This window comes from Sceloporus occidentalis, unplaced genomic scaffold, assembly GCF_023333645.1.
Source record: "Sceloporus occidentalis isolate IW3139 unplaced genomic scaffold, rSceOcc1.0.p SCAF_6, whole genome shotgun sequence".
NCBI lineage: Eukaryota > Metazoa > Chordata > Lepidosauria > Squamata > Phrynosomatidae > Sceloporus > Sceloporus occidentalis.
The window spans coordinates 680823-707137 of NW_028316986.1; the positions used below are offsets into that span (position 1 = coordinate 680823).

The window sequence follows — 26315 nt, forward strand, 5'->3', positions numbered from 1 at the left end:
CTTTGCAGTCAATTGAGATCATTGCTATTGCACTGGTAAACTTGGTGTTGCAACTATATATATGTATAGGGAAGCAAAGGCGACTTTTTCTCCCTAAGTCTGTATGCGCATGGTAATTAGTGCACTTGTTCCTAGCTCCTAAGATTATCCAAATGAATATTGCTTGGTGGCAGATGGAGGTTAACTGCATTTTTCTTGCTTCCTTGGCTAGAAATGGTTAGAATCCATCTAAATGGGATGAATGCCCTTCATACACAAAAACATAGATAAATATATGCATATGTATATCTCAGAATTACCAATCAGGAATGTGACTTATGCGATTTGCAGCATTATACCTGAATGTTATGCAGGCGCATGTTATTAGGGAAATTCATTCCTGCAAAAGAGCAAGGAAAAAGCTGTTCTTGTTCTGGTTCAGTAACAGATATTTACAGTTTTGACTGGTTTATTAATTAAACGAAACGCTGCCGATGTGCCAATGCTTACAAGTGGAGATTTGATTCGCATTTATAATGCTAGTTTCAGGATTAAGATTTAATTAATTGGAATTCAGGGTTATTTTTTCTTTGTAAGTAATAATTTCTTAAACTAGGGTTTTGTTAAAAGTGTGGTTACTTCACATATGGCATTGCCATTTTATTTATTCTAGAATCAATCAATCAATCAACCCTCGGGGACATGGTGCCCAGACAGTCCTGCGAGCATATGCCACGACACCATTTTTGTTATTGCTGTTGTTGATCTGTTTTGTTTTGCAAACACATTCAGTACAGTGATTTATCTAATTCCCACATATTGTTATAGTTGGAACTCTAGAGGAGAGGATGGAGGCAGTGGAGAAGACCCTGCCGCAGCGTCCTTCTCCTGAGGAAAGTGAGTGTAGCTGCTCTTCGCTGCTTCAGTTTGCTCCATTTTTAAAACTACTCTCAGTATTAATACATCCTTTTTTCATATGTTCTATTTGCAATTAGGGAAAGAGATGAAAGCCATGATCGAGACGAGACCAAAGCTGGATTGCGGCCTCAACGCTGGTTCACCATTAATTATCTGTTGAAGTTCCTGATCGTTATGCTGTTAATAGCGACAGGTGTTTTTTTTGGTTGGTGGTTGTTATGTTTCCCCATCCACATCACTGCTATGCATTTAATAGTAGTGATCCTGTTATGTTTTATAAAAATGCTGTTAAAAGTTGCAGGAAGCAAAAAATTATATCTATGTTGTTATGTAATAGTTTTGTGATCTATATGTAAAATAGATCATATATGCAATGTTATTTATTACTGTTCTATAAATATGTAAATTGTTATTGCACTATCATAATGTGAAAGTTATGCAATAGGTATGGACTGGTTCCATGCCATGCTGAGCAGCAACTTACCAGTTGTTTACACAACAGCTTCTAAGGGACCTGAAGGAAATACGTACCTTGTTTTTGCACAATGAAATCTACATGGTACTGGAAATAATAGTACTTGAAATAATAGCTATTACATTTGCACTCCTTATTGAAAATGTAGGTACTTGGGCAATGCAGTATCTTAATTTCTGTGACAAAATTAGTTCACAACACCAGACTTTCAATGTTTACGTATGATGTATTTAAATCATATCTCATCACTATGTGATGATGCCATAATTATACCTTCACTTTGACTGACTTCTACTTGAAATCCTGTGAGAGATGTTCCTACCCAGACATAATTTTTTGGGGGGTGCTATGTCTTCAGATAATGCTTTTACTACACAAATCATTGTTTGTTTACATGTATGTAAACATTTACTAACCTCCCAAAAGTAGAGATTACTGATGGTTATATTCTACAGCAATTTAATGGTTCCTCAGAATGTAAACATATGGAGTGTGGGCATTATCTAACTCAAGAAACATATGTGCCTTAACCAGTAGGTTTTACGCAATACATCTTTTGTTGCTGGCTATGTACAAAACCAATGTTCACTGATCATATCCACCTCATTTTCATATTTACTGTTTCTGGTCATAAGCTCTTTAATACGCCTTTCTTGACCAGGTTTTCTTAATTGCACTAGTAGAATTTGGAATAAAATTTAATTGTTACATAAAACAAGTGTTTGTTTTCCTATTTATATATATTTAAGAAATTAGTATTAGATAATATTAGCAGTGAAAAGTAGCAATATAACCAATTTTAGGAATTAAAAGATTAAGCATGTTTCTGGACTATGGTCCCACAAAGGAAAAGAGGGAGAGGCAAAGGAATCGTTCTACTTGGTATTTATATTTGGCCAGAAATAGGCATAGGTCTATGTATTCTTTGCCTTGCACATTAATATGTGGGTAGAAAGTAGTATCTAAGGGAACATACCATCCAATACATCATGGAGAAAGAGGGATAGGTTTCTTAACAATTCTTTGGGGCCTTGTTTTGCAAGGTATTGCCAAATTATTACTTGTAGACGGTTGGCCTGTATTTTGTGGCAAGGGCTCAGATGCATCAGTTTCCAGCAAGCCAGAGTCATCTTCAATGGAGTGCTGTTGCTGTGAAGCAACTGGCACTTTTGCTGGAACCTGGCTGCTCTCGGACATTCCCTTTTTCCTTATGCGCTTAATGACCGTGTTGCTATCCTTTGTGGTACAACTCTCCTTAAAGACTGAGGTAACATCTTTTAAAACACCTATTAGCTCTCCGAAATCAGGCCTAGTTTCCTCCAGACATCTTTCCTTGAACCTCATTTCTGCCACAAAACTTTCCTGACTACGTTCCAACATACGGTCCAAGTTCATTTTGGAGCTCTCCATCATTTGCTAAGTCATTTTCTCGGAAGCTAAGCGTTCCTTCTTTTGGCGAATCAGTGCCAGTCGTTCGGCCGGCGTGAGGCTCCGCAGTTGTCTCGCGCCGTAAGTTTCTGTAACAAGATGACATTTGCAAAGAAGGACAAGAGTTTTATAGATCAAGTTATGTATATGGTACAGTATACTGTATATATGGATAACCTAACAACATGCTGATTGCAGCATTTGTAACAAAAGTACGCTGTTGTCTCAAAAGCATAGCTATTTCTACATATTTTTCTAATTTTGACAATGACAATCTACTTTTCTCTCGCATTCTTACAAAAGGAAAGGTTTGTTATTTTAAGGTTGAAAAGCATAAAAGACCAGTAATAATAGGAGTATAACTGTGCAGGTCCAAAATCTCCATTACTTTCAATCATAGAACAATAAACCAGTAACATTAGATTTAAAATAATTTTAAAGTAACGAATTATATGATAATAAAGTCCTGTGAAAAGAGATATAAATACGTTTATGTATAAACAGAAAGAACACAAGTAGTTCTTAGAAAAAGAAGTACAACACAAATGTAGATATAGATAGAGATTTCCTGCATGGCAATGTCCTAAGCACTGGGTTTCACTGGTCCAAGGGTAGGAGATTCCCCTGGGTCATGTTCTTCATCAGAAGAAATATGTGCATCAACTTCTTCTCCCTGCTTTCCATTTGTTCCATTGAATTTGCGTCACATCCTCCTCATCTTCAACCTCTGTCAAGGTTAAGACATGGGAGGCTCCTGGCTGTGCCTCTGTGACATGTACCAGAATAACAGAACAGTAATGTACATCGATAGCAGTTATTTGTACAAACATAGTTCTTTGCTTTCATATCAGTTTCAGAAAGTATACAAGCATACTGGATTATTTCATTAACATATCAAACACATATCCATCACATCTATTAATAATTAATATGCCTTTGAAACAAATCAAAGAATATTATGTATTGCGACTCTTCAGAACAACAATAAAACCTACACCATTTGCAACGGAATGGGAAGAAATGTATTGAGTTATATTATTCACGACGTTTGAGATACAGTGCTTTAAAATAATGTAACATATTACCTTGGGAAAACAAATCCTCAGAACCATCCTCCGCTGCAAAACTCGCAGAAGCCTGTGTCTGGGGGGCATTTCCGGCGGATTGCCTTTTTCCTCACGCTTCCTAAACTCTAGACCATTACCTGCAACTCGTCTGATTGTCTCGACACTGGAGTCGCCCGCAAAAATATCCCGCAGCTCCCTGTAGAAAGGCATGGAAACAGCCCCCATTCCAGTAGTATTAGCAAGCTGGCAGGATTTTTTAAATGCACGTTTCAATGCCTTCGCTTTTGTTCTACATTCCTGACCCTTTCTCTGATAAGCTCTACTCCGGAGTTTAGAAGCAATTTTTTCATAAACGCAGATGTTTCTATGGTTTTTACTAAGCTGCATCTGCACTGTCTGTTCCCCCAAAAAGAAATCAAATCCCTCGTCTCCTCAAATTTCCAACTAGTGCCTCTTCCGCCAATTTTAGAGTATTCCTCCATTGATTAATGGGGAAAATTTAAAAAAAGCCAAGAGAGGCGGCAGCAGCAAAAGCAAAAGCAAAAGCAAAAGCAAAGGCAAAAGCAAAAGCAAGCGGCTTTGCCAAAAGTGTTTTTGAAAACGGCTCTCTCAGGAGGGCGGGATAAAAGGTAAGCAATGCCAGGAAAGGTGATCCTGCCCCACCGGAGAAGCCATCCTAAAAGGTGTCTCCATGACAACTGGCAATATCCCTTTTCCGGTCCTTTGTTCTCGCAGGGACCAAATGGAGAAACAAAAAACCTACTACAGGACCAAACACCCATCCGCCATTCTTCATTTGCCAAAACCCCAGAGATGGTAAAAAGAAAAAGCTTCCAGTGACAGCCTATTCCCTAAACCCTAAGGATGGCTAATAAATGAAGGCTATCCATCAACATTTTGTATTCCCGAAAAAGGCACTTATGTTATCAATATAACGCTATTACTTTATGTGTACTGTTTACTGAAGGAAGAAACATTTATAACACATCAAAACATTAGGAAGATGGCACATCATCAAAATAAAAAGCCTCTCTGCAGGAAGGCACATTAAACAGAAAAGGCTACACAGTTTGACAGATGCAGGCGCTTCAGGTGACCGAGTGCCTATGTGCCTGTGGACTTTTTAACATGTTTAAAAAATATTATGCATTTAACACACTTACCTGCTTAGCGCACAGACCTCCGCGGACAAAGGGGCAAGGGAGGGAAAGATGGCAGTGGCGGCGACGGATGGGGACAAAAAGGGCGACTCCCCCGAGACAGTCCATTGTGCTCCGCTCCTCCCATCCTATGGAACCCGAATCAGACACCGAAACATTCCCATTTAAATAACGTGATTCATATCTCGGATCAAGGGATAACCCGGGGTAAAACCTACTATTTTTTGCGCCGGTTTATAGGCTTCTGATCCGGTTTAAATGTTTGGATTTGAATCAGATTCGAAACGCAGTGGGAACGATAGCGGGTTACTTTAGAACTGTTCTAGAGTTAATTCGGGATTGAGTGGGAACGATCCACCTTGGATTCGATTTGTAAACCAGTGTATAAGCGAGTGGGAACGCGCCCATTGTGTCCCTGACGGGAAAGGCCCAGATCACTTGAGAGTGCCAGCGCAAGGCTTGCCCTGCCCACCATTTACCTTCCAGGCCTGGGACCCCCTGTTCCTGCAGCCACTGGTCGAGGGAGCGCATGGCACTCCAGTGGCTGGGATTTCGGGCACACTCGCCCACGATGAGGGCGGCCACATGGATGCAGCTAGACTCGAACCACTGAGGGAGACCAAAGACAACTCAAATTAAAGCCCAGAAAGCGGTCGAGGAGGAGGAGAAGTGAACATGAACAACCTCTAGATCTCACCAGAGACTCTCATCAGCCCCACTAAGCCAGCATAGCCAATGGGGAAAGGTACTGGGACTATAGTCCAACAACATATTCCCTCCATGTTGGGGAAGAGCCCAGAACTAAGGGCAGCCTTCCCCTGGTGTCTTAAGACTTCAGCTCCCACAATCCACCAGCCAAGGGATTCTGGGAACTGTAGTCCAGGATACCTGGTCAGTGCCTGGAGGAGAAAGACTGCCTCTACCTGGAGAAGCCCAGGATCAGAAACACGGCCTTCTCCCTGCCAGCAGGGACTTTGCAACTGGGTTATGCCCTCACACTGGTGGCAGGGTCCAGGCAGGCCCTCGCTTTGCCCACAAAGAAGCTGCCCCACAACCCTCCCTCCACAAGAGCACCTTCTTCCCACTCTTCCTGTCTCACCTCCACCAGCCTTGACCAAGTGCCAGCTGCCAGAGCATGGAGGAGGGTCTGTGCCCATTGCAGGGATGCCGCAAAGCTTCAGGCTTTGCCAAGGGAAATCTCTCCCCCCCCCCCCACCCTCCACCAGTCTGGAGACGCCTGGGCTTCTCCCGCTGCACCTCCTCAACTTCTGGGTCTCCATGGGAAGCCAAACTCTGTGGCATTGAGAGGGCAGAGCGTGTGTGTGAGTATCAGGCTGAGTGAGAACCCAGTCAACCCCTCAATCGAGCATAATACAGCATAATAATCTAAACGACAATCCCCAGCTCTCTCCTAGCAGCAAAACAACAATCTGTTAACAATTCCATGTCCAAAATGGTAATAATAATAATAATTATTATTATTATTATTATTATTTGTATACCGCCCGCTGGCAAACCAATCCGGGCGGTTGACAACAGTAAAATATAAAATATGACAATTAAAAACACTTTATCCCTCCCCCCCTTAAGACAGTATTAAATAGTATAACATATTAAAAACACAATATCAAAGCATAAAAACAGCAATTAAAACTAAAACCCCTGATATCACTCTGTTGATCCTCAACCATCACTAAGATGGGGCCACGGGAGGAATGAGGGAATCAGGGAACCTGGGCCGGGATGGTTAATCTGGAAAGGCCTGCCGGAAGAGATCCCTCTTGACCGCTTTTTTAAAGCTGTCTAATGATGTCAACTGATGGATCTCATCCGGCAGGTCATTCCAGAGCTTAGGGGCGACAACAGAGAATGCCCTCTGAGAGGTAGCCGCAAGTCTAGATTTTGAAAGCTGCAGCAAATTCCTCCCAGAGGAGTGGAGAGCGCGGGGAGGATTGTACGGGAGGAGACGGTCCCTGAGATAGCTTGGACCCAAGCCATTTAGGGCTTTAAAGGTGATAACCAACACCTTGTACTGGGCCCGGAAAGCAATAGGCAGCCAGTGGAGGGACCTCAAAACCGGAGTAATGTGGTCCCTCCTAGATGTTCCTGAAACAAGCCTGGCTGCCATGTTTTGAACCAGCTGTAATTTCCGAGTCACGCACAGGGGTAGCCCCATGTAGAGCGCATTACAGAAGTCAAGGCGTGAGGTTACCAGCGCGTGCACAACCGTCTCGAGATCCCTTACTTCCAGAAAAGGGCGCAGCTGGCGTATCAGCCGAAGCTGATAACAGGCACTCCTGACCGTCGCATTTACCTGATTTGTCATCAGGAGCGACGAGTCAAGGAGCCCCCCAGACTGCGAACACAGTCGCTGGAGGAGAGCGTGACCCCATCCAGGGCTGGAGGTTGCAACCCAATTCTTGGTTTTGGGGCCGCTACCGTGAGCACCTCCGTCTTGACTGGATTCAGTTTCAATCTGTTTTTCCTCATCCAGCCCATTACCGCCTGAAGACATTCATTGAGAGAAGAGAAGCCATCAGAATTCGAGGCCGACGAACGAGATATGGAGAAATAGATCTGGGTGTCATCAGCGTACTGATAACACCCAGCACCATGACTCCGTATTATCTCACCCAGCGGCTTCATATAGATGTTAAATATGCTCTAGGCTGCTGCAGCCAGGTGTTCCGGGGCATTGGAGCCGGCATAAAATGCTCTGCTGCCCTGCTCTGCACCCTCATCCTCTGGGCCAATGCAGCCTCATTTTCCATCTCAGCCTTCTGTCCAGGAGGAGGAATTCCAAAATGCCCTCCCATTTCAGGCATGACTAAGAAGCATGCATTGAAAGATATAGCCAAGTTGGTCTGTAAAATCAGAATGTAGACAGTTCTTGCAGCACCTTTGAGACTCACTGAAAGAAAGACATTGGCAGCAGGAGCTTTCCTAGACCAAAGTCTACTTCCAAACGCATCTGAGGAAGCACTTAAGTCTATGAAAGCTCATGCTGCTGATTTCTTTCAGTTAATCTCAAAGGTGCTACAAGATCACTCTACAACTAAGAAGCATCAATTTACATTTACGTTACTGCTGCCAGCTTTTGTTTTGTCACGTCCTGCAAAAATGGAGGACATACGTGGCGAAATAGTGGTTAAAAACACTCCTAGAAATGTGGATTCATTGCATGTAGTTTAGTTACAGGCGTACAGCATGTAGCTGTGTTTTATTACCTACTGAACTGTATCCTTCTGATGAATTCATCCTCCTTCAAATGCCTTCCTGACTTGCAAGATACTTATAGGATCCTGAGCAAGACAAAGGAGATGGGGATTGCTCCCCTGTCCTTACTCCGTCCATGACAGCGACCGCGCAAAAGCCTTTCATAACTTAGCACTGATCCTGTCATTGAAGCAGCATTGCATTAACATGAATTCCCGTTAATGCCGAATGATGGGCAATGCCACTTCAATGATGGGACAATGACAGGATCAGCGCAATGTCATATGAAAGTCTTTAGTGCAGTTGTTACTTACGCTTTCTGGACGGAATACGGTCCAGATAAGCGTGATGTAATCTGAAAGTCCTTCCCAGAATCACACAGGAAAGGCAGGACAGGGAGGGGTCAATGAGGTCCCATCCCCCATTTGATAATCTCCATAGGTTTAATATTGTACTCATAGAATCATACAGTTGGAAGAGACCCCAAAGGCCATCCAGTCTAAGCCCCATTCTGCCATGCAGGAACTCTCCTTCAAAGCATCCCCAATGACAGATGGCCATCCAGCCTCTGCTTAAAGGCAGCCTCCAAAGAAGGAGACTCCACCACAATCTCCAAGGAAGGAGTGTGTTCCTCTGTCGGACAGCCCTTACTCTCAGGAAGTTCCTCCTATTGTTGAGCTGGAATCTCTTTCCCTGGAGCTTGCATCCATTGCTCCATTGTGTCCTCTTCTCTGGAGCAGCAGAAAACAAGCTTGCTCCCTCCTCAGTATGACATCCCTTAAACTGGGCTCTCATATCACCCCTTAGCCTTCTCTTCTCCAGATCCCTAACTCTGCCAGCAACAAACCCTTGACTGAATCCACATTTAAATGTCCATTCGTCTGTTCTGCTGAAATTAAGAGAAAAACCCATTCAGCGTTTGCAGTGTGTCTTCAAGCAGCAATTTGCTTAACGCTCTTGCTGTCCTTTTCCTTTGCCATGTCCTACATTTCAACCTTCTCTCCAGGAGGAATTCCAAAAGCCTCCATTGTGGGCATGACTAAGAAGGCCATTAGTAACACCAAGTTTCCCTTCCAGAAATTCATCTGCTTGGCAGCCTGTCCTCATCGCAAACAGGAGCCAGGAATGGATGGATCCTCCTAGACTCTAGAGCTCTTCTTTTCCAGGAGCAGCAGCAGCAGCTGGCAAGACTCGCACTCAGAGCTTGAGGCGCATTTGTTTCTCCGAAGGGAAAAGGACAGCAAAGCGGTGCCAGGCAATGGGCCGCTTGAGGACACACTGCCAAGGCTGGATGGGGTTCTCCCTGAATTTCAGCACAATGCAAAATGGGAGGCATGGCTCAAATGTGGGTTCAATCGAGGGTCTGTGGCTGCTGGCAGAGTGCAACCTCCAGAAGCCTTCCTCTTGCTCCCATTCTCTCAGTCTATTGCAAGCCAGGAAGGCATTTGAATGAAGATGAGTTCATCAGAAGGATGTTGTTGTTGTTGTTGTTGTTGTTAGACCTCCTTCCTTAGAGGTCTTTAAACAGAGGCTGGATGGCCATCTTTTGGGGATGGATTTCCTGGACTGGACAGCCCTTCTGGTCTCTTCCAACTCTATGATTCCATGATTGTCCAACTTTACAGTTGAGCATGTCATAAATTAAGCCCTGTGCCATGAATTTACACCTTGATTTCCTTCTCTCGGGCCTCCATTGGCCGGCGATGATGACGTCAAGGCCCCCTTTCACCATCATCATCTCTTCGGGGGTAAAAGGCTGTCTTTCCAGCAGACGCCGCAAGATGGCACAAGTGAGCGAGGACGGCTCTAGCTCGGCTGCCATGGCGACCGCGTGACGCATAGGGGCGTGCCGCGCAGCGCCACGTGACGGGTCACGTGAGGACCAAAATGGCTGCGTCCAGCTGCCCCTTCCCCTCCGGAGCCCCTTCGTTGCTCCTCGCCTTCCTGGCCGCCTTCCTCGCTGGGGCCTCGCCGGGAGCCCTGGGCAGCGGAGGGCCGGAGAGGGAGAGGGCCTCCTCATGGCTCTGCGACAGCGAGTGCTGCGCGGGTCCGGCGAGGAAGGGCTCTGCGGTAGCCGCCTTCTGCGCAGGACGGGGGCCGGGAGCGGCGCTGAGGGGACGCTGCTGCCTCGAAGGACAGGCGGCGGTGATAGTGGGGTGAGTCTCGCCGCCCCTCGGTGGCTCCCTCCACCTTCGCCGGGGAGACAGAGGCCCTGGATGAGGTGGGGAAAGGCCAATAGCAAGCCCCACCACTCTGTTTACCTGAGGGAACGCCCCTCTAGGAACCCCCAGGTCCTCCAGGGCAACTCTATGGCCAACGTCTCCCAAAAGATATTCATAGGGTCACCCTGCAGGACCTGCAAAGGCCCAGATGAGTGTCTTCTCTAGGAACCCCCAGGTCCTCCAGGGCAACTCTATGGCCAACGTCTCCCAGAAGATATTCATAGGGTCACCCTGCAGGACCTGCAAAGGCCCAGATGAGTGTGTTCTCTAGGAACCCCCAGGTCCTCCAGGGCAACTCTATGGCCAGCGTCTCCCAAAAGATATTCATAGGGTCACCCTACAGGACACAAAGGCCCAGATGAGTGTCTTCTCTAGGAACCCCCAGGTCCTCCAGGGCAACTCTATGGCCAGCGTCTCCCAAAAGATATTCATAGGGTCACCCTGCAGGACCTGCAAAGGCCCAGATGAGTGTCTTCTCTAGGAACCCCCAGGTCCTCCAGGGCAACTCTATGGCCAACGTCTCCCAAAAGATATTCATAGGGTCACCCTACAGGACACAAAGGCCCAGATGAGTGTCTTCTCTAGGAACCCCCAGGTCCTCCAGGGCAACTCTATGGCCAGCGTCTCCCAAAAGATATTCATAGGGTCACCCTGCAGGACCTGCAAAGGCCCAGATGAGTGTCTTCTCTAGGAACCCCCAGGTCCTCCAGGGCAACTCTATGGCCAACGTCTCCCAAAAGATATTCATAGGGTCACCCTGCAGGACCTGCAAAGGCCCAGATGAGTGTCTTCTCTATGAACCCCCAGGTCCTCCAGGGCAACTCTATGGCCAACGTCTCCCAGAAGATATTCATAGGGTCACCCTGCAGGACCTGCAAAGGCCCAGATGAGTGTCTTCTCTAGGAACCCCCAGGTCCTCCAGGGCAACTCTATGGCCAGCGTCTCCCAGAAGATATTCATAGGGTCACCCTGCAGGACCTGCAAAGGCCCAGATGAGTGTCTTCTCTAGGAAACCCCAGGTCCTCCAGGGCAACTCTATGGCCAGCGTCTCCCAGAAGATATTCATAGGGTCACCCTGCAGGACCTGCAAAGGCCCAGATGAGTGTCTTCTCTAGGAACCCCCAGGTCCTCCAGGGCAACTCTATGGCCAACGTCTCCCAGAAGATATTCATAGGGTCACCCTGCAGGACCTGCAAAGGCCCAGATGAGTGTCTTCTCTAGGAACCCCTAGGTCCTCCAGGGCAACTCTATGGCCAACGTCTCCCAGAAGATATTCATAGGGTCACCCTGCAGGACCTGCAAAGGCCCAGATGAGTGTCTTCTCTAGGAACCCCCAGGTCCTCCAGGGCAACTCTATGGCCAGCGTCTCCCAAAAGATATTCATAGGGTCACCCTGCAGGACCTACAAAGGCCCAGATGAGTGTCTTCTCTAGGAACCCCCAGGTCCTCCAGGGCAACTCTATGGCCAACGTCTCCCAGAAGATATTCATAGGGTCACCCTGCAGGACCTGCAAAGGCCCAGATGAGTGTCTTCTCTAGGAACCCCCAGGTCCTCCAGGGCAACTCTATGGCCAGCGTCTCCCAAAAGATATTCATAGGGTCACCTTGCAGGACCTACAAAGGCCCAGATGAGTGTCTTCTCTAGGAACCCCCAGGTCCTCCAGGGCAACTCTATGGCCAGCGTCTCCCAAAAGATATTCATAGGGTCACCCTGCAGGACCTACAAAGGCCCAGATGAGTGTCTTCTCTAGGAACCCCCAGGTCCTCCAGGGCAACTCTATGGCCAGCGTCTCCCAAAAGATATTCATAGGGTCACCCTGCAGGACCTACAAAAGCCCAGATGAGTGTCTTCTCTAGGAACCCCAAGGTCCTCCAGGGCAACTCTATGGCCAGCGTCTCCCAGAAGATATTCATAGGGTCACCCTGCAGGACCTACAAAGGCCCAGATGAGTGTCTTCTCTAGGAACCCCCAGGTCCTCCAGGGCAACTCTATGGACAGCGTCTCCCAAAAGATATTCATAGGGTCACCCTGCAGGACCTGCAAAGGCCCAGATGAGTGTCTTCTCTAGGAACCCCAAGGTCCTCCAGGGCAACTCTATGGCCAGCGTCTCCCAGAAGATATTCATAGGGTCACCCTGCAGGACCTACAAAGGCCCAGATGAGTGTCTTCTCTAGGAACCCCCAGGTCCTCCAGGGCAACTCTATGGACAGCGTCTCCCAAAAGATATTCATAGGGTCACCCTGCAGGACCTGCAAAGGCCCAGATGAGTGTCTTCTCTAGGAACCCCCAGGTCCTCCAGGGCAACTCTATGGCCAACATCTCCCAGAAGATATCCATAGGGTCACCCTGCAGGACCTACAAAGGCCCAGATGAGTGTCTTCTCTAGGAACCCCCAGGTCCTCCAGGGCAACTCTATGGCCAGCGTCTCCCAAAAGATATCCATAGGGTCACCCTGCAGGACCTGCAAAGGCCCAGATGAGTGTCTTCTCTAGGAACCCCCAGGTCCTCCAGGGCAACTCTATGGACAGCGTCTCCCAAAAGATATTCATAGGGTCACCCTGCAGGACCTGCAAAGGCCCAGATGAGTGTCTTCTCTAGGAACCCCTAGGTCCTCCAGGGCAACTCTATGGCCAACGTCTCCCAGAAGATATTCATAGGGTCACCCTGCAGGACCTACAAAGGCCCAGATGAGTGTCTTCTCTAAGAACCCCCAGGTCCTCCAGGGCAACTCTATGGCCAGCGTCTCCCAGAAGATATTCATAGGGTCACCCTGCAGGACCTGCAAAGGCCCAGATGAGTGTCTTCTCTAGGAACCCCCAGGTCCTCCAGGGCAACTCTATGGCCAACGTCTCCCAGAAGATATTCATAGGGTCACCCTGCAGGACCTGCAAAGGCCCAGATGAGTGTCTTCTCTAGGAACCCCTAGGTCCTCCAGGGCAACTCTATGGCCAACGTCTCCCAGAAGATATTCATAGGGTCACCCTGCAGGACCTGCAAAGGCCCAGATGAGTGTGTTCTCTAGGAACCCCCAGGTCCTCCAGGGCAACTCTATGGCCAACGTCTCCCAGAAGATATTCATAGGGTCACCCTGCAGGACCTGCAAAGGCCCAGATGACTGTCTTCTCTAGGAACCCCCAGGTCCTCCAGGGCAACTCTATGGCCAGCGTCTATCAAAAGATATTCATAGGGTCACCCTGCAGGACCTACAAAGGCCCAGATGAGTGTCTTCTCTAGGAACCCCCAGGTCCTCCAGGGCAACTCTATGGCCAGCGTCTATCAAAAGATATTCATAGGGTCACCCTGCAGGACCTACAAAGGCCCAGATGAGTGTCTTCTCTAGGAACCCCCAGGTCCTCCAGGGCAACTCTATGGCCAGCGTCTCCCAAAAGACATTCATAGGGTCACCCTGCAGGACCTGCAAAGGCCCAGATGAGTGTCTTCTCTAGGAACCCCCAGGTCCTCCAGGGCAACTCTATGGCCAGCGTCTCCCAAAGGATATCCATAGGGTCACCTTGCAGGACCTGCAAAGGCCCAGATGAGTGTCTTCTCTAGGAACCCCCAGGTCCTCCAGGGCAACTCTATGGACAGCGTCTCCCAAAAGATATTCATAGGGTCACCCTGCAGGACCTACAAAGGCCCAGATGAATGTCTTCTTTAGGAACCCCCAGGTCCTCCAGGGCAACTCTATGGCCAGCGTCTCCCAGAAGATATTCATAGGGTCACCTTGCAGGACCTGCAAAGGCCCAGATGAGTGTTTTCTCTAGGAACCCCCAGGTCCTCCAGGGCAACTCTATGGCCAACGTCTCCCAGAAGATATTCATAGGGTCACCCTGCAGGACCTACAAAGGCCCAAATGAGTGTCTTCTCTAGGAACCCCCAGGTCCTCCAGGGCAACTCTATGGCCAGCGTCTCCCAAAAGATATCCATAGGGTCACCCTGCAGGACCTGCAAAGGCCCAGATGAGTGTCTTCTCTAGGAACCCCCAGGTCCTCCAGGGCAACTCTATGGCCAACATCTCCCAGAAGATATTCATAGGGTCACCCTGCAGGACCTACAAAGGCCCAGATGAGTGTCTTCTCTAGGAACCCCCAGGTCCTCCAGGGCAACTCTATGGCCAGCGTCTCCCAAAAGATATCCATAGGGTCACCCTGCAGGACCTGCAAAGGCCCAGATGAGTGTCTTCTCTAGGAACCCCCAGGTCCTCCAGGGCAACTCTATGGCCAACGTCTCCCAGAAGATATTCATAGGGTCACCCTGCAGGACCTGCAAAGGCCCAGATGAGTGTCTTCTCTAGGAACCCCTAGGTCCTCCAGGGCAACTCTATGGCCAACGTCTCCCAGAAGATATTCATAGGGTCACCCTGCAGGACCTGCAAAGGCCCAGATGAGTGTGTTGTCTAGGAACCCCCAGGTCCTCCAGGGCAACTCTATGGCCAACGTCTCCCAGAAGATATTCATAGGGTCACCCTGCAGGACCTGCAAAGGCCCAGATGACTGTCTTCTCTAGGAACCCCCAGGTCCTCCAGGGCAACTCTATGGCCAGCGTCTATCAAAAGATATTCATAGGGTCACCCTGCAGGACCTACAAAGGCCCAGATGAGTGTCTTCTCTAGGAACCCCCAGGTCCTCCAGGGCAACTCTATGGCCAGCGTCTATCAAAAGATATTCATAGGGTCACCCTGCAGGACCTACAAAGGCCCAGATGAGTGTCTTCTCTAGGAACCCCCAGGTCCTCCAGGGCAACTCTATGGCCAGCGTCTCCCAAAAGACATTCATAGGGTCACCCTGCAGGACCTGCAAAGGCCCAGATGAGTGTCTTCTCTAGGAACCCCCAGGTCCTCCAGGGCAACTCTATGGCCAGCGTCTCCCAAAGGATATCCATAGGGTCACCTTGCAGGACCTGCAAAGGCCCAGATGAGTGTCTTCTCTAGGAACCCCCAGGTCCTCCAGGGCAACTCTATGGACAGCGTCTCCCAAAAGATATTCATAGGGTCACCCTGCAGGACCTACAAAGGCCCAGATGAATGTCTTCTTTAGGAACCCCCAGGTCCTCCAGGGCAACTCTATGGCCAGCGTCTCCCAGAAGATATTCATAGGGTCACCTTGCAGGACCTGCAAAGGCCCAGATGAGTGTCTTCTCTAGGAACCCCCAGGTCCTCCAGGGCAACTCTATGGCCAACGTCTCCCAGAAGATATTCATAGGGTCACCCTGCAGGACCTACAAAGGCCCAAATGAGTGTCTTCTCTAGGAACCCCCAGGTCCTCCAGGGCAACTCTATGGCCAGCGTCTCCCAAAAGATATCCATAGGGTCACCCTGCAGGACCTGCAAAGGCCCAGATGAGTGTCTTCTCTAGGAACCCCCAGGTCCTCCAGGGCAACTCTATGGCCAACATCTCCCAGAAGATATTCATAGGGTCACCCTGCAGGACCTACAAAGGCCCAGATGAGTGTCTTCTCTAGGAACCCCCAGGTCCTCCAGGGCAACTCTATGGCCAGCGTCTCCCAAAAGATATCCATAGGGTCACCCTGCAGGACCTGCAAAGGCCCAGATGAGTGTCTTCTCTAGGAACCCCCAGGTCCTCCAGGGCAACTCTATGGCCAGCGTCTCCCAAAAGATATTCATAGGGTCACCTTGCAGGACCTGCAAAGGCCCAGATGAGTGTCTTCTCTAGGAACCCCCAGGTCCTCCAGGGCAACTCTATGGCCAGCGTCTCCCAGAAGATATTCATAGGGTCACCCTGCAGGACCTGCAAAGGCCCAGATGAGTGTCTTCTCTAGGAACCCCCAGGTCCTCCAGGGCAACTCTATGTCCAACGTCTCCCAGAAGATATTCATAGGGTCACCCTGCAGGACCTGCAAAGGCCCAGATGAGTGTCTTCTCTAGGAACCCCCAGGTCCTCCAGGGCAACTCTATGGACAGCGTCTCCCAAAAGATATTCATAGGGTCACCCTGCAGGACCTGCAAAGGCCCAGATGAGTGTCTTCTCTAGGAACCCCCAGGTCCTCCAGGGCAACTCTATGTCCAACGTCTCCCAGAAGATATTCATAGGGTCACCCTGCAGGACCTGCAAAGGCCCAGATGAGTGTCTTCTCTAGGAACCCCCAGGTCCTCCAGGGCAACTCTATGGCCAGCGTCTATCAAAAGATATTCATAGGGTCACCCTGCAGGACCTACAAAGGCCCAGATGAGTGTCTTCTCTAGGAACCCCCAGGTCCTCCAGGGCAACTCTATGGCCAGCGTCTATCAAAAGATATTCATAGGGTCACCCTGCAGGACCTACAAAGGCCCAGATGAGTGTCTTCTCTAGGAACCCCCAGGTCCTCCAGGGCAACTCTATGGCCAGCGTCTCCCAAAAGACATTCATAGGGTCACCCTGCAGGACCTGCAAAGGCCCAGATGAGTGTCTTCTCTAGGAACCCCCAGGTCCTCCAGGGCAACTCTATGGCCAGCGTCTCCCAAAGGATATCCATAGGGTCACCCTGCAGGACCTGCAAAGGCCCAGATGAGTGTCTTCTCTAGGAACCCCCAGGTCCTCCAGGGCAACTCTATGGACAGCGTCTCCCAAAAGATATTCATAGGGTCACCCTACCTACAAAGGCCCAGATGAATGTCTTCTTTAGGAACCCCCAGGTCCTCCAGGGCAACTCTATGGCCAGCGTCTCCCAGAAGATATTCATAGGGTCACCCTGCAGGACATACAAAGGCCCAGATGAGTGTCTTCTCTAGGAACCCCCAGGTCCTCCAGGGCAACTCTATGGCCAACGTCTCCCAGAAGATATTCATAGGGTCACCTTGCAGGACCTGCAAAGGCCCAGATGAGTGTCTTCTCTAGGAACCCCCAGGTCCTCCAGGGCAACTCTATGGCCAACGTCTCCCAGAAGATATTCATAGGGTCACCCTGCAGGACCTACAAAGGCCCAGATGAGTGTCTTCTCTAGGAACCCCCAGGTCCTCCAGGGCAACTCTATGGCCAGCGTCTCCCAAAAGATATCCATAGGGTCACCCTGCAGGACCTGCAAAGGCCCAGATGAGTGTCTTCTCTAGGAACCCCCAGGTCCTCCAGGGCAACCCTATGGCCAACATCTCCCAGAAGATATTCATAGGGTCACCCTGCAGGACCTACAAAGGCCCAGATGAGTGTCTTCTCTAGGAACCCCCAGGTCCTCCAGGGCAACTCTATGGCCAGCGTCTCCCAAAAGATATCCATAGGGTCACCCTGCAGGACCTGCAAAGGCCCAGATGAGTGTCTTCTCTAGGAACCCCCAGGTCCTCCAGGGCAACTCTATGGCCAGCGTCTCCCAGAAGATATTCATAGGGTCACCCTGCAGGACATACAAAGGCCCAGATGAGTGTCTTCTCTAGGAAACCCCAGGTCCTCCAGGGCAACTCTATGGCCAGCGTCTCCCAGAAGATATTCATAGGGTCACCTTGCAGGACCTGCAAAGGCCCAGATGAGTGTCTTCTCTAGGAACCCCCAGGTCCTCCAGGGCAACTCTATGGCCAACGTCTCCCAGAAGATATTCATAGGGTCACCCTGCAGGACCTGCAAAGGCCCAGATGAGTGTCTTCTCTAGGAACCCCCAGGTCCTCCAGGGCAACTCTATGGCCAGCGTCTCCCAAAAGATATCCATAGGGTCACCCTGCAGGACCTGCAAAGGCCCAGATGAGTGTCTTCTCTAGGAACCCCCAGGTCCTCCAGGGCAACCCTATGGCCAACATCTCCCAGAAGATATTCATAGGGTCACCCTGCAGGACCTACAAAGGCCCAGATGAGTGTCTTCTCTAGGAACCCCCAGGTCCTCCAGGGCAACTCTATGGCCAGCGTCTCCCAAAAGATATCCATAGGGTCACCCTGCAGGACCTGCAAAGGCCCAGATGAGTGTCTTCTCTAGGAACCCCCAGGTCCTCCAGGGCAACTCTATGGCCAGCGTCTCCCAGAAGATATTCATAGGGTCACCCTGCAGGACATACAAAGGCCCAGATGAGTGTCTTCTCTAGGAAACCCCAGGTCCTCCAGGGCAACTCTATGGCCAGCGTCTCCCAGAAGATATTCATAGGGTCACCTTGCAGGACCTGCAAAGGCCCAGATGAGTGTCTTCTCTAGGAACCCCCAGGTCCTCCAGGGCAACTCTATGGCCAACGTCTCCCAGAAGATATTCATAGGGTCACCCTGCAGGACCTGCAAAGGCCCAGATGAGTGTCTTCTCTAGGAACCCCCAGGTCCTCCAGGGCAACTCTATGGCCAGCGTCTCCCAAAAGATATTCATAGGGTCACCTTGCAGGACCTACAAAGGCCCAGATGAATGTCTTCTTTAGGAACCCCCAGGTCCTCCAGGGCAACTCTATGGCCAGCGTCTCCCAGAAGATATTCATAGGGTCACCCTGCAGGACATACAAAGGCCCAGATGATTGTCTTCTCTAGGAACCCCCAGGTCCTCCAGGGCAACTCTATGGCCAGCGTCTCCCAGAAGATATTCATAGGGTCACCTTGCAGGACCTGCAAAGGCCCAGATGAGTGTCTTCTCTAGGAACCCCCAGGTCCTCCAGGGCAACTCTATGGCCAACGTCTCCCAGAAGATATTCATAGGGTCACCCTGCAGGACCTACAAAGGCCCAGATGAGTGTCTTCTCTAGGAACCCCCAGGTCCTCCAGGGCAACTCTATGGCCAGCGTCTCCCAAAAGATATCCATAGGGTCACCCTGCAGGACCTGCAAAGGCCCAGATGAGTGTCTTCTCTAGGAACCCCCAGGTCCTCCAGGGCAACCCTATGGCCAACATCTCCCAGAAGATATTCATAGGGTCACCCTGCAGGACCTACAAAGGCCCAGATGAGTGTCTTCTCTAGGAACCCCCAGGTCCTCCAGGGCAACTCTATGGCCAGCGTCTCCCAAAAGATATTCATAGGGTCACCTTGCAGGACCTACAAAGGCCCAGATGAATGTCTTCTTTAGGAACCCCCAGGTCCTCCAGGGCAACTCTATGGCCAGCGTCTCCCAGAAGATATTCATAGGGTCACCCTGCAGGACATACAAAGGCCCAGATGATTGTCTTCTCTAGGAACCCCCAGGTCCTCCAGGGCAACTCTATGGCCAGCGTCTCCCAGAAGATATTCATAGGGTCACCTTGCAGGACCTGCAAAGGCCCAGATGAGTGTCTTCTCTAGGAACCCCCAGGTCCTCCAGGGCAACTCTATGGCCAACGTCTCCCAGAAGATATTCATAGGGTCACCCTGCAGGACCTACAAAGGCCCAGATGAGTGTCTTCTCTAGGAACCCCCAGGTCCTCCAGGGCAACTCTATGGCCAGCGTCTCCCAAAAGATATCCATAGGGTCACCCTGCAGGACCTGCAAAGGCCCAGATGAGTGTCTTCTCTAGGAACCCCCAGGTCCTCCAGGGCAACCCTATGGCCAACATCTCCCAGAAGATATTCATAGGGTCACCCTGCAGGACCTACAAAGGCCCAGATGAGTGTCTTCTCTAGGAACCCCCAGGTCCTCCAGGGCAACTCTATGGCCAGCGTCTCCCAAAAGATATCCATAGGGTCACCCTGCAGGACCTGCAAAGGCCCAGATGAGTGTCTTCTCTAGGAACCCCCAGGTCCTCCAGGGCAACTCTATGGCCAGCGTCTCCCAGAAGATATTCATAGGGTCACCCTGCAGGACATACAAAGGCCCAGATGAGTGTCTTCTCTAGGAAACCCCAGGTCCTCCAGGGCAACTCTATGGCCAGCGTCTCCCAGAAGATATTCATAGGGTCACCTTGCAGGACCTGCAAAGGCCCAGATGAGTGTCTTCTCTAGGAACCCCCAGGTCCTCCAGGGCAACTCTATGGCCAACGTCTCCCAGAAGATATTCATAGGGTCACCCTGCAGGACTTGCAAAGGCCCAGATGAGTGTCTTCTCTAGGAACCCCCAGGTCCTCCAGGGCAACTCTATGGCCAGCGTCTCCCAAAAGATATTCATAGGGTCACCTTGCAGGACCTGCAAAGGCCCAGATGAGTGTCTTCTCTAGGAACCCCCAGGTCCTCCAGGGCAACTCTATGGCCAGCGTCTCCCAGAAGATATTCATAGGGTCACCCTGCAGGACCTGCAAAGGCCCAGATGAGTGTCTTCTCTAGGAACCCCCAGGTCCTCCAGGGCAACTCTATGGCCAGCGTCTCCCAAAAGATATCCATAGGGTCACCTTGCAGGACCTGCAAAGGCCCAGATGAGTGTCTTCTCTAGGAACCCCCAGGTCCTCCAGGGCAACTCTCTGGCCAGCGTCTCCCAAAAGATATCCATAGGGTTACCCTGCAGGACCTGCAAAGGCCCAGATGAGTGTCTTCTCTAGGAACCCCCAGGTCCTCCAGGGCAACTCTATGGCCAACGTCTCCCAGAAGATATTCATAGGGTCACCCTGCAGGACCTACAAAGGCCCAGATGAGTGTCTTCTCTAGGAACCCCCAGGTCCTCCAGGGCAACTCTATGGCCAGCGTCTCCCAAAAGATATCCATAGGGTCACCCTGCAGGACCTGCAAAGGCCCAGATGAGTGTCTTCTCTAGGAACCCCCAGGTCCTCCAGGGCAACCCTATGGCCAACATCTCCCAGAAGATATTCATAGGGTCACCCTGCAGGACCTACAAAGGCCCAGATGAGTGTCTTCTCTAGGAACCCCCAGGTCCTCCAGGGCAACTCTATGGCCAGCGTCTCCCAAAAGATATCCATAGGGTCACCCTGCAGGACCTGCAAAGGCCCAGATGAGTGTCTTCTCTAGGAACCCCCAGGTCCTCCAGGGCAACTCTATGGCCAGCGTCTCCCAGAAGATATTCATAGGGTCACCCTGCAGGACCTGCAAAGGCCCAGATGAGTGTCTTCTCTAGGAACCCCCAGGTCCTCCAGGGCAACTGTATGGCCAGCGTCTCCCAGAAGATATTCATAGGGTCACCCTGCAGGACCTGCAAAGGCCCAGATGAGTGTCTTCTCTAGGAACCCCCAGGTCCTCCAGGGCAACTCTATGGCCAACGTCTCCCAAAAGATATTCATAGGGTCACCCTGCAGGACCTGCAAAGGCCCAGATGAGTGTCTTCTCTAGGAACCCCCAGGTCCTCCAGGGCAACTCTATGGCCAACGTCTCCCAGAAGATATTCATAGGGTCACCCTGCAGGACCTACAAAGGCCCAGATGACTGTCTTCTCTAGGAACCCCCAGGTCCTCCAGGGCAACTCTATCGCCAACGTCTCCCAGAAGATATTCATAGGGTCACCCTGCAGGACCTGCAAAGGCCCAGATGAGTGTCTTCTCTAGGAACCCCCAGGTCCTCCAGGGCAACTCTATGGCCAATGTCTCCCAGAAGATATTCATAGGGTCACACTGGAGGACCTACAAATGCCTAGAGGAGTGTCTTCCCTAGGAACGTTTAGGTTTTCTCTAGCACAACTCTATGGTCAACTTCTGGCAGAGTTGTACTGGAGGGCCTAGAGATTCATAGAGAAGACGTATTGGTCAAATCCACAAATATTCCAATCAGCAAGTGTTTTCTCTAGGAATTTCTAGGTTCTCCAGCACAACTGTATTGCCAACTAAATCTGGGCAACGTAGAGCAGTGATGGTGAACCTCTTAGAGGCCGAGTGCCCAAACTGCAACCCAAACGCACTTATTAACTGCAAAATGCCATGTCCCTCTGGCTTTCTAGTAACAAACTCTGGCAAACTCTGTGCTGGGACGATGGCACATGGGCCCACCTCTGGCACGTGAGCCATAGCTTCGCCATCACTGACGTAGAGATTCCTAGAGAGAACATATTAATCAAAACCGCAAATAATGAAATCCCCAAAGCCACAAACGTGGAGGGATTCTTTCTTCTTACTCATGCTCCAGATGTAGGGCATTTGGGAATTCTTCCTCTTGGTCAGAAGGTTGAAATGGAGGACATGCCCTGGAAAAAGAGGACATCTGGTCATCCTCCTGGGGGGGGGCGGCAACAGGCCACAGCTCCTGCCCCAGAGGCCCAATTAATGTCCTTGTCCAGCAGAGCTTTAGGGAAAGCCCTGCTCTGCTCCAGCCCCAAATGCCTTCCTCCGCAGGGAAGTTGAATTGGATTGAGTTGGGTGGGCTGGGAAGTAATCTCAGGTGGCTGTGGCCTCCTTGTCTTCCTCTTCATCTCTAGGCTGGACTTGGGGAACTGCTCCCTGCAGAGGCTCTGCTCCGGCTTCCAGGAGGCCAGCACCGCCATTGTCATGTGAGTCCAGGTCACTCCTGAGATGCAGAACCAGAAGAGGGGTCTCTGGCCATTGGGCCCCCCTGGGGGTTCTTCATGCAGATGGTGGGGGGGAGGAAGAAAGGTGGATCTCTGGCCCTTAGAGGCCCCTGCAAGGCCCCCTTCATGCAGACAGGTAAGGGAGGGAGCAAGGGAGGGAGGACAGCCTGTGAGCCCAATACTCAAGGAGTGGGCTGCAGTGCTAGAGGTCTCGGCCTAGGCTTCAATGTGTGCAAATAGGACTAAATGCCCCAAAGGCACCTGATCCCGTCTGATCTTGGAAGCTAAGCAGGGTCAGCTCTGGTTAGTACTTGCGGGGGAGACTGCCAACGAATACCAGGTGCTGTGGGCTACATTTTGCAGGAAGGAAGTGGCAGAATCACCTCTGAGGTGTCTTTGCCTAAGAAAACCCTATGAAATTAATGGGGTCACCATGAATCAACAGGTGACTTGAAGACACAGACACACGTTTGGGTACTGAAGCCTAAAAATACCCAGACGGCTCCAGATCCCAATAGGCAGGGGTCCTCTTTGGTCTTGACCACCTTCCAGGCTACTCTTAGCTCCTATAAATAGTCCATAGCAGCCCACTGCTGGGTTGAGGCATGTTGTTCTGGGAAAGTGGAGGCACCTGAAGTCTGGGTTGTAGGTGCAGCGTCCATCTTTAAGGAAAGGAAGGGACAAGTCACTCCAATACTGTTAGATTTGGGTCATCACAGGAAGTGGTCAGATCTGGGGGAAGTGTACAATGCCATAAATCTTTCACAGGTCAAGAGGGGGAGCTTGGCTCAGAGCCTGAATGCACTTTTCTCTTCTTCTTGCAGTGATCTGAGCAATAATCCATTGGAACCTCTCCCCACGGAGGCTTTCCGGGGATTTTCTCACCTGGAGACCCTGTGAGTGGTGCGGAGGGAGCTGGGTCCAGATCCTGGACTTGGGCCACTTGTCCTCCTTAGTGGAAGCAGTTATGGGAGAGGTGCAGGAGGTGCCTTGGACTGGAGGCCGGCAGAAGAATGCAGGGGAGGGTTGTGCAAAGCTGCTTGGGGTTGGACAGCACTTTCCTTGCATGTGGGCAGGTGTCCACATGCTTGGCTTCTGGGTCCTGTTGGGGGTTGGCACACTAGGCCTTGCCCCTGCTGCCTCCCACCAGACCCTGAAAGAGTCCTTCCTGGTCTGCAGGGTTCTGCCTCCGAATGTGGACTGCCCCGGGGGCAGCGAAGGATGGAACAGCACCTCCGTCCGAGGGAACAGCCGGGTCTGCCAAGGCCAGAGGAACCCCTGCGACGGCTCAGCTGGACTAGGTGCGGAGGGGAATGTTTGGCATGGGGCTTGCACCGTGGGGAGCCAACAGACAGGCCTGATGGCTGGCAGCAGGAGGTGGGGAATGGCTTTGCAGAGCCACCAGAGTTCCTTATGGAGCCTGTTGCAGCTTCACAGCGCAGAGATAGAGGCAAAGGATCCTCTGGAGCACATCAGCTGCAGGATGATGGATTAGGGTCAGTGGCAGCAATGAGCAAAAGGGGAGTCTCAGAGTGGGTCCTCTTCTTTTGCCTGGCATAGAAGCATGTGCTGCAAGTCTTCTGGCATAGCAGAGCTCTTGTCCCTCTTCTCCAGATCCCTTTCTTCACATTGGCAACTGAACTGGGGGCAAGGAGGGAACATGGCCCTGGTGGCGCAGTGGGTAAATGCCTGTACTGCAGCCGTTCACTCGAAACCACAAGGTTGTGAGTTCAAGACCAGCAAAAGGGCCCAAGCTCGACTCAGGCTTGCATCCTTCCGAGGAGGGAGCTAAAATGAGTACCCAGACTGTTGGGGGCAAATTAGCTTACTTGCTAATTAGCTTACTTGCTGTTCACCACTATGATCTTTGGAATAGCGGTATATAAATAAAACAAATTATTATTATTATTATTATTATTATTATTATTATTATTATGATGGCAGCCTTGGGCTGTGACGCAGGGCAGCAGATCCCTCAAGAGGACAGGGCCCTTCTTTCTGGTGGGGGCTTGGCTTCTGGTGTGTGCCCTTTGGAGCACCTTGGTCCAGTGGATTTGGACCCACTGAGGAGCTGGGGCAGAAATCCCCAAAGAATTTGTGAGGGTTTGCTGCTGTTGGGAAGGGGAGAGTATTGAGGCAGCCTCCAACTGTACAATCCACCCCATGTATCCCTAGGGGCAGCCCAAGAGGGGGTGCTGCCTTGGGAAGGAGGCAAGGATGGCCAGGGGCTGGGAGCTGAGAGCTAATGCTGGAGTGAGCCCTGGGGAGGGAAAGCCAAGGGAAAGGGGGGCCCCGTCCTCACCTTGTCCCTCTCCTGCCCTTCCTGCAGGCTGGCTGTGCCCAGAGGGCTCCCTCTGTGCCCCCGATGGGCCTGGCTTGCCCCAGTGCCTATGTGTGAGCCCATTCCATGGCTACAAGTGCTTGCGCCAGGTGAGTTGGCCCTGAAGAGAGAGGGCGGGGGGGGGGGGGTTGCAGGGGGCAGCTGGTTCTGGAGTGAAGTGGCCAGAGGGAGCAGCTGTGAAGGATTTCCCTGAGCCCCAAGGGAGCCTGGGCACTGGGGCAGAGTGGGGTTGACAGAACTGGCATCCTTCAGCTTCCCCTTTAGCAGCATCACTGGACCCACTCTGGGCACAGACTGTGGCTGGTCCAGGGATAGCTCTGGAGGAGCTGGCTCTTCCGCCCAGGGCAACCATAATTGCAAGAGATGCAAGACAGACAGAGCTACCCCTCCATTCAGAGGCCGTGTTCTCTCTCATGTCCATGCTGGGGGCCAGGGGGCCTTTGGGGTCTTTCCTTGAAGCTGAGCTTTTTTGAGTGTGTAAATGATGCCCCCGACTTGCCTTTCCCTTGCAGGGCACCTTCCCTTACCTGCCCTTCTTTGGGACTTTGGGAGCCGTCACTGCCACCCTCTCCGTCCTGCTCTGGACCACCCAGCGGAGGAAGGCCAAGGCGTCCTAGTGCAGACGGACCCATCGGTGTCCGGCGCAGGACAAGGGGCAGTGGGGCAGCCTTTAGTGTGCCATGTCTGATGGACCATTCCTGGGACAACAGCATCCGTTGCACAGACGGACATTTCTCTTCTCCAAGAACTGGAGCCCGGTCATGTGGGGCTGAGCTTCACTCCCAGCCCAAGGGGCCAGATCCATCTCTTGCAGGACTCTGACTGTTGCTAATAAAGGGGCTGCCCCAGTCTAGCACTTTGTTTTTGGGTGTGAAATCCTCGGGTGCGTTGGGGATTACAGACCTCTGCAGGGCCTGATCTGGGTGGCCCCCCGGGAGGGATTCCCATCTGCAGGCTTCACATTTCCTTGTGTGGAAATGGTGGCATTTGAGTTGCACAAGGGTTCAGAGCCTATTCCCAGAGGGGGACCAGTTTGCTGTGGGTGGTGGTAGTGACAAGCAATGGAGCCAAAGGCATACAAGGTACCTCCATCTCACCACAATAGCCATGGGGTCCCCCAGAGAGGTTTGTGGATGACATTCCCAAGGCCAGCAAAGGTGGAGACGCCTCTCCTCCAGTGGTGGGTGAAATTGTTTCCCCATGCGCAGCTATGGGGCTCATCCTCCGTAGAGGCTGGGGGCACACTCCCCACCTCCCATGGCTGCCTTGG

At 51.0% G+C, this 26315-nt stretch overlaps 1 protein-coding gene across 1 annotated transcript; it reads left to right on the forward strand.

The window, feature by feature from the left end:
• The first annotated feature begins 10124 nt into the window (after positions 1-10124).
• Positions 10125-25901, forward strand: LOC149310294 (all-trans retinoic acid-induced differentiation factor-like). The gene is made up of 6 exons (XM_089528655.1): positions 10125-10399; positions 22615-22686; positions 23529-23600; positions 23884-24005; positions 25034-25134; positions 25558-25901. Exons 1-6 carry the CDS (start codon positions 10131-10133, stop codon positions 25660-25662), a joined length of 741 nt encoding a protein of 246 aa, XP_089384781.1. The 5' UTR covers positions 10125-10130; the 3' UTR covers positions 25663-25901.
• The last annotated feature ends 414 nt before the right edge of the window (positions 25902-26315 follow it).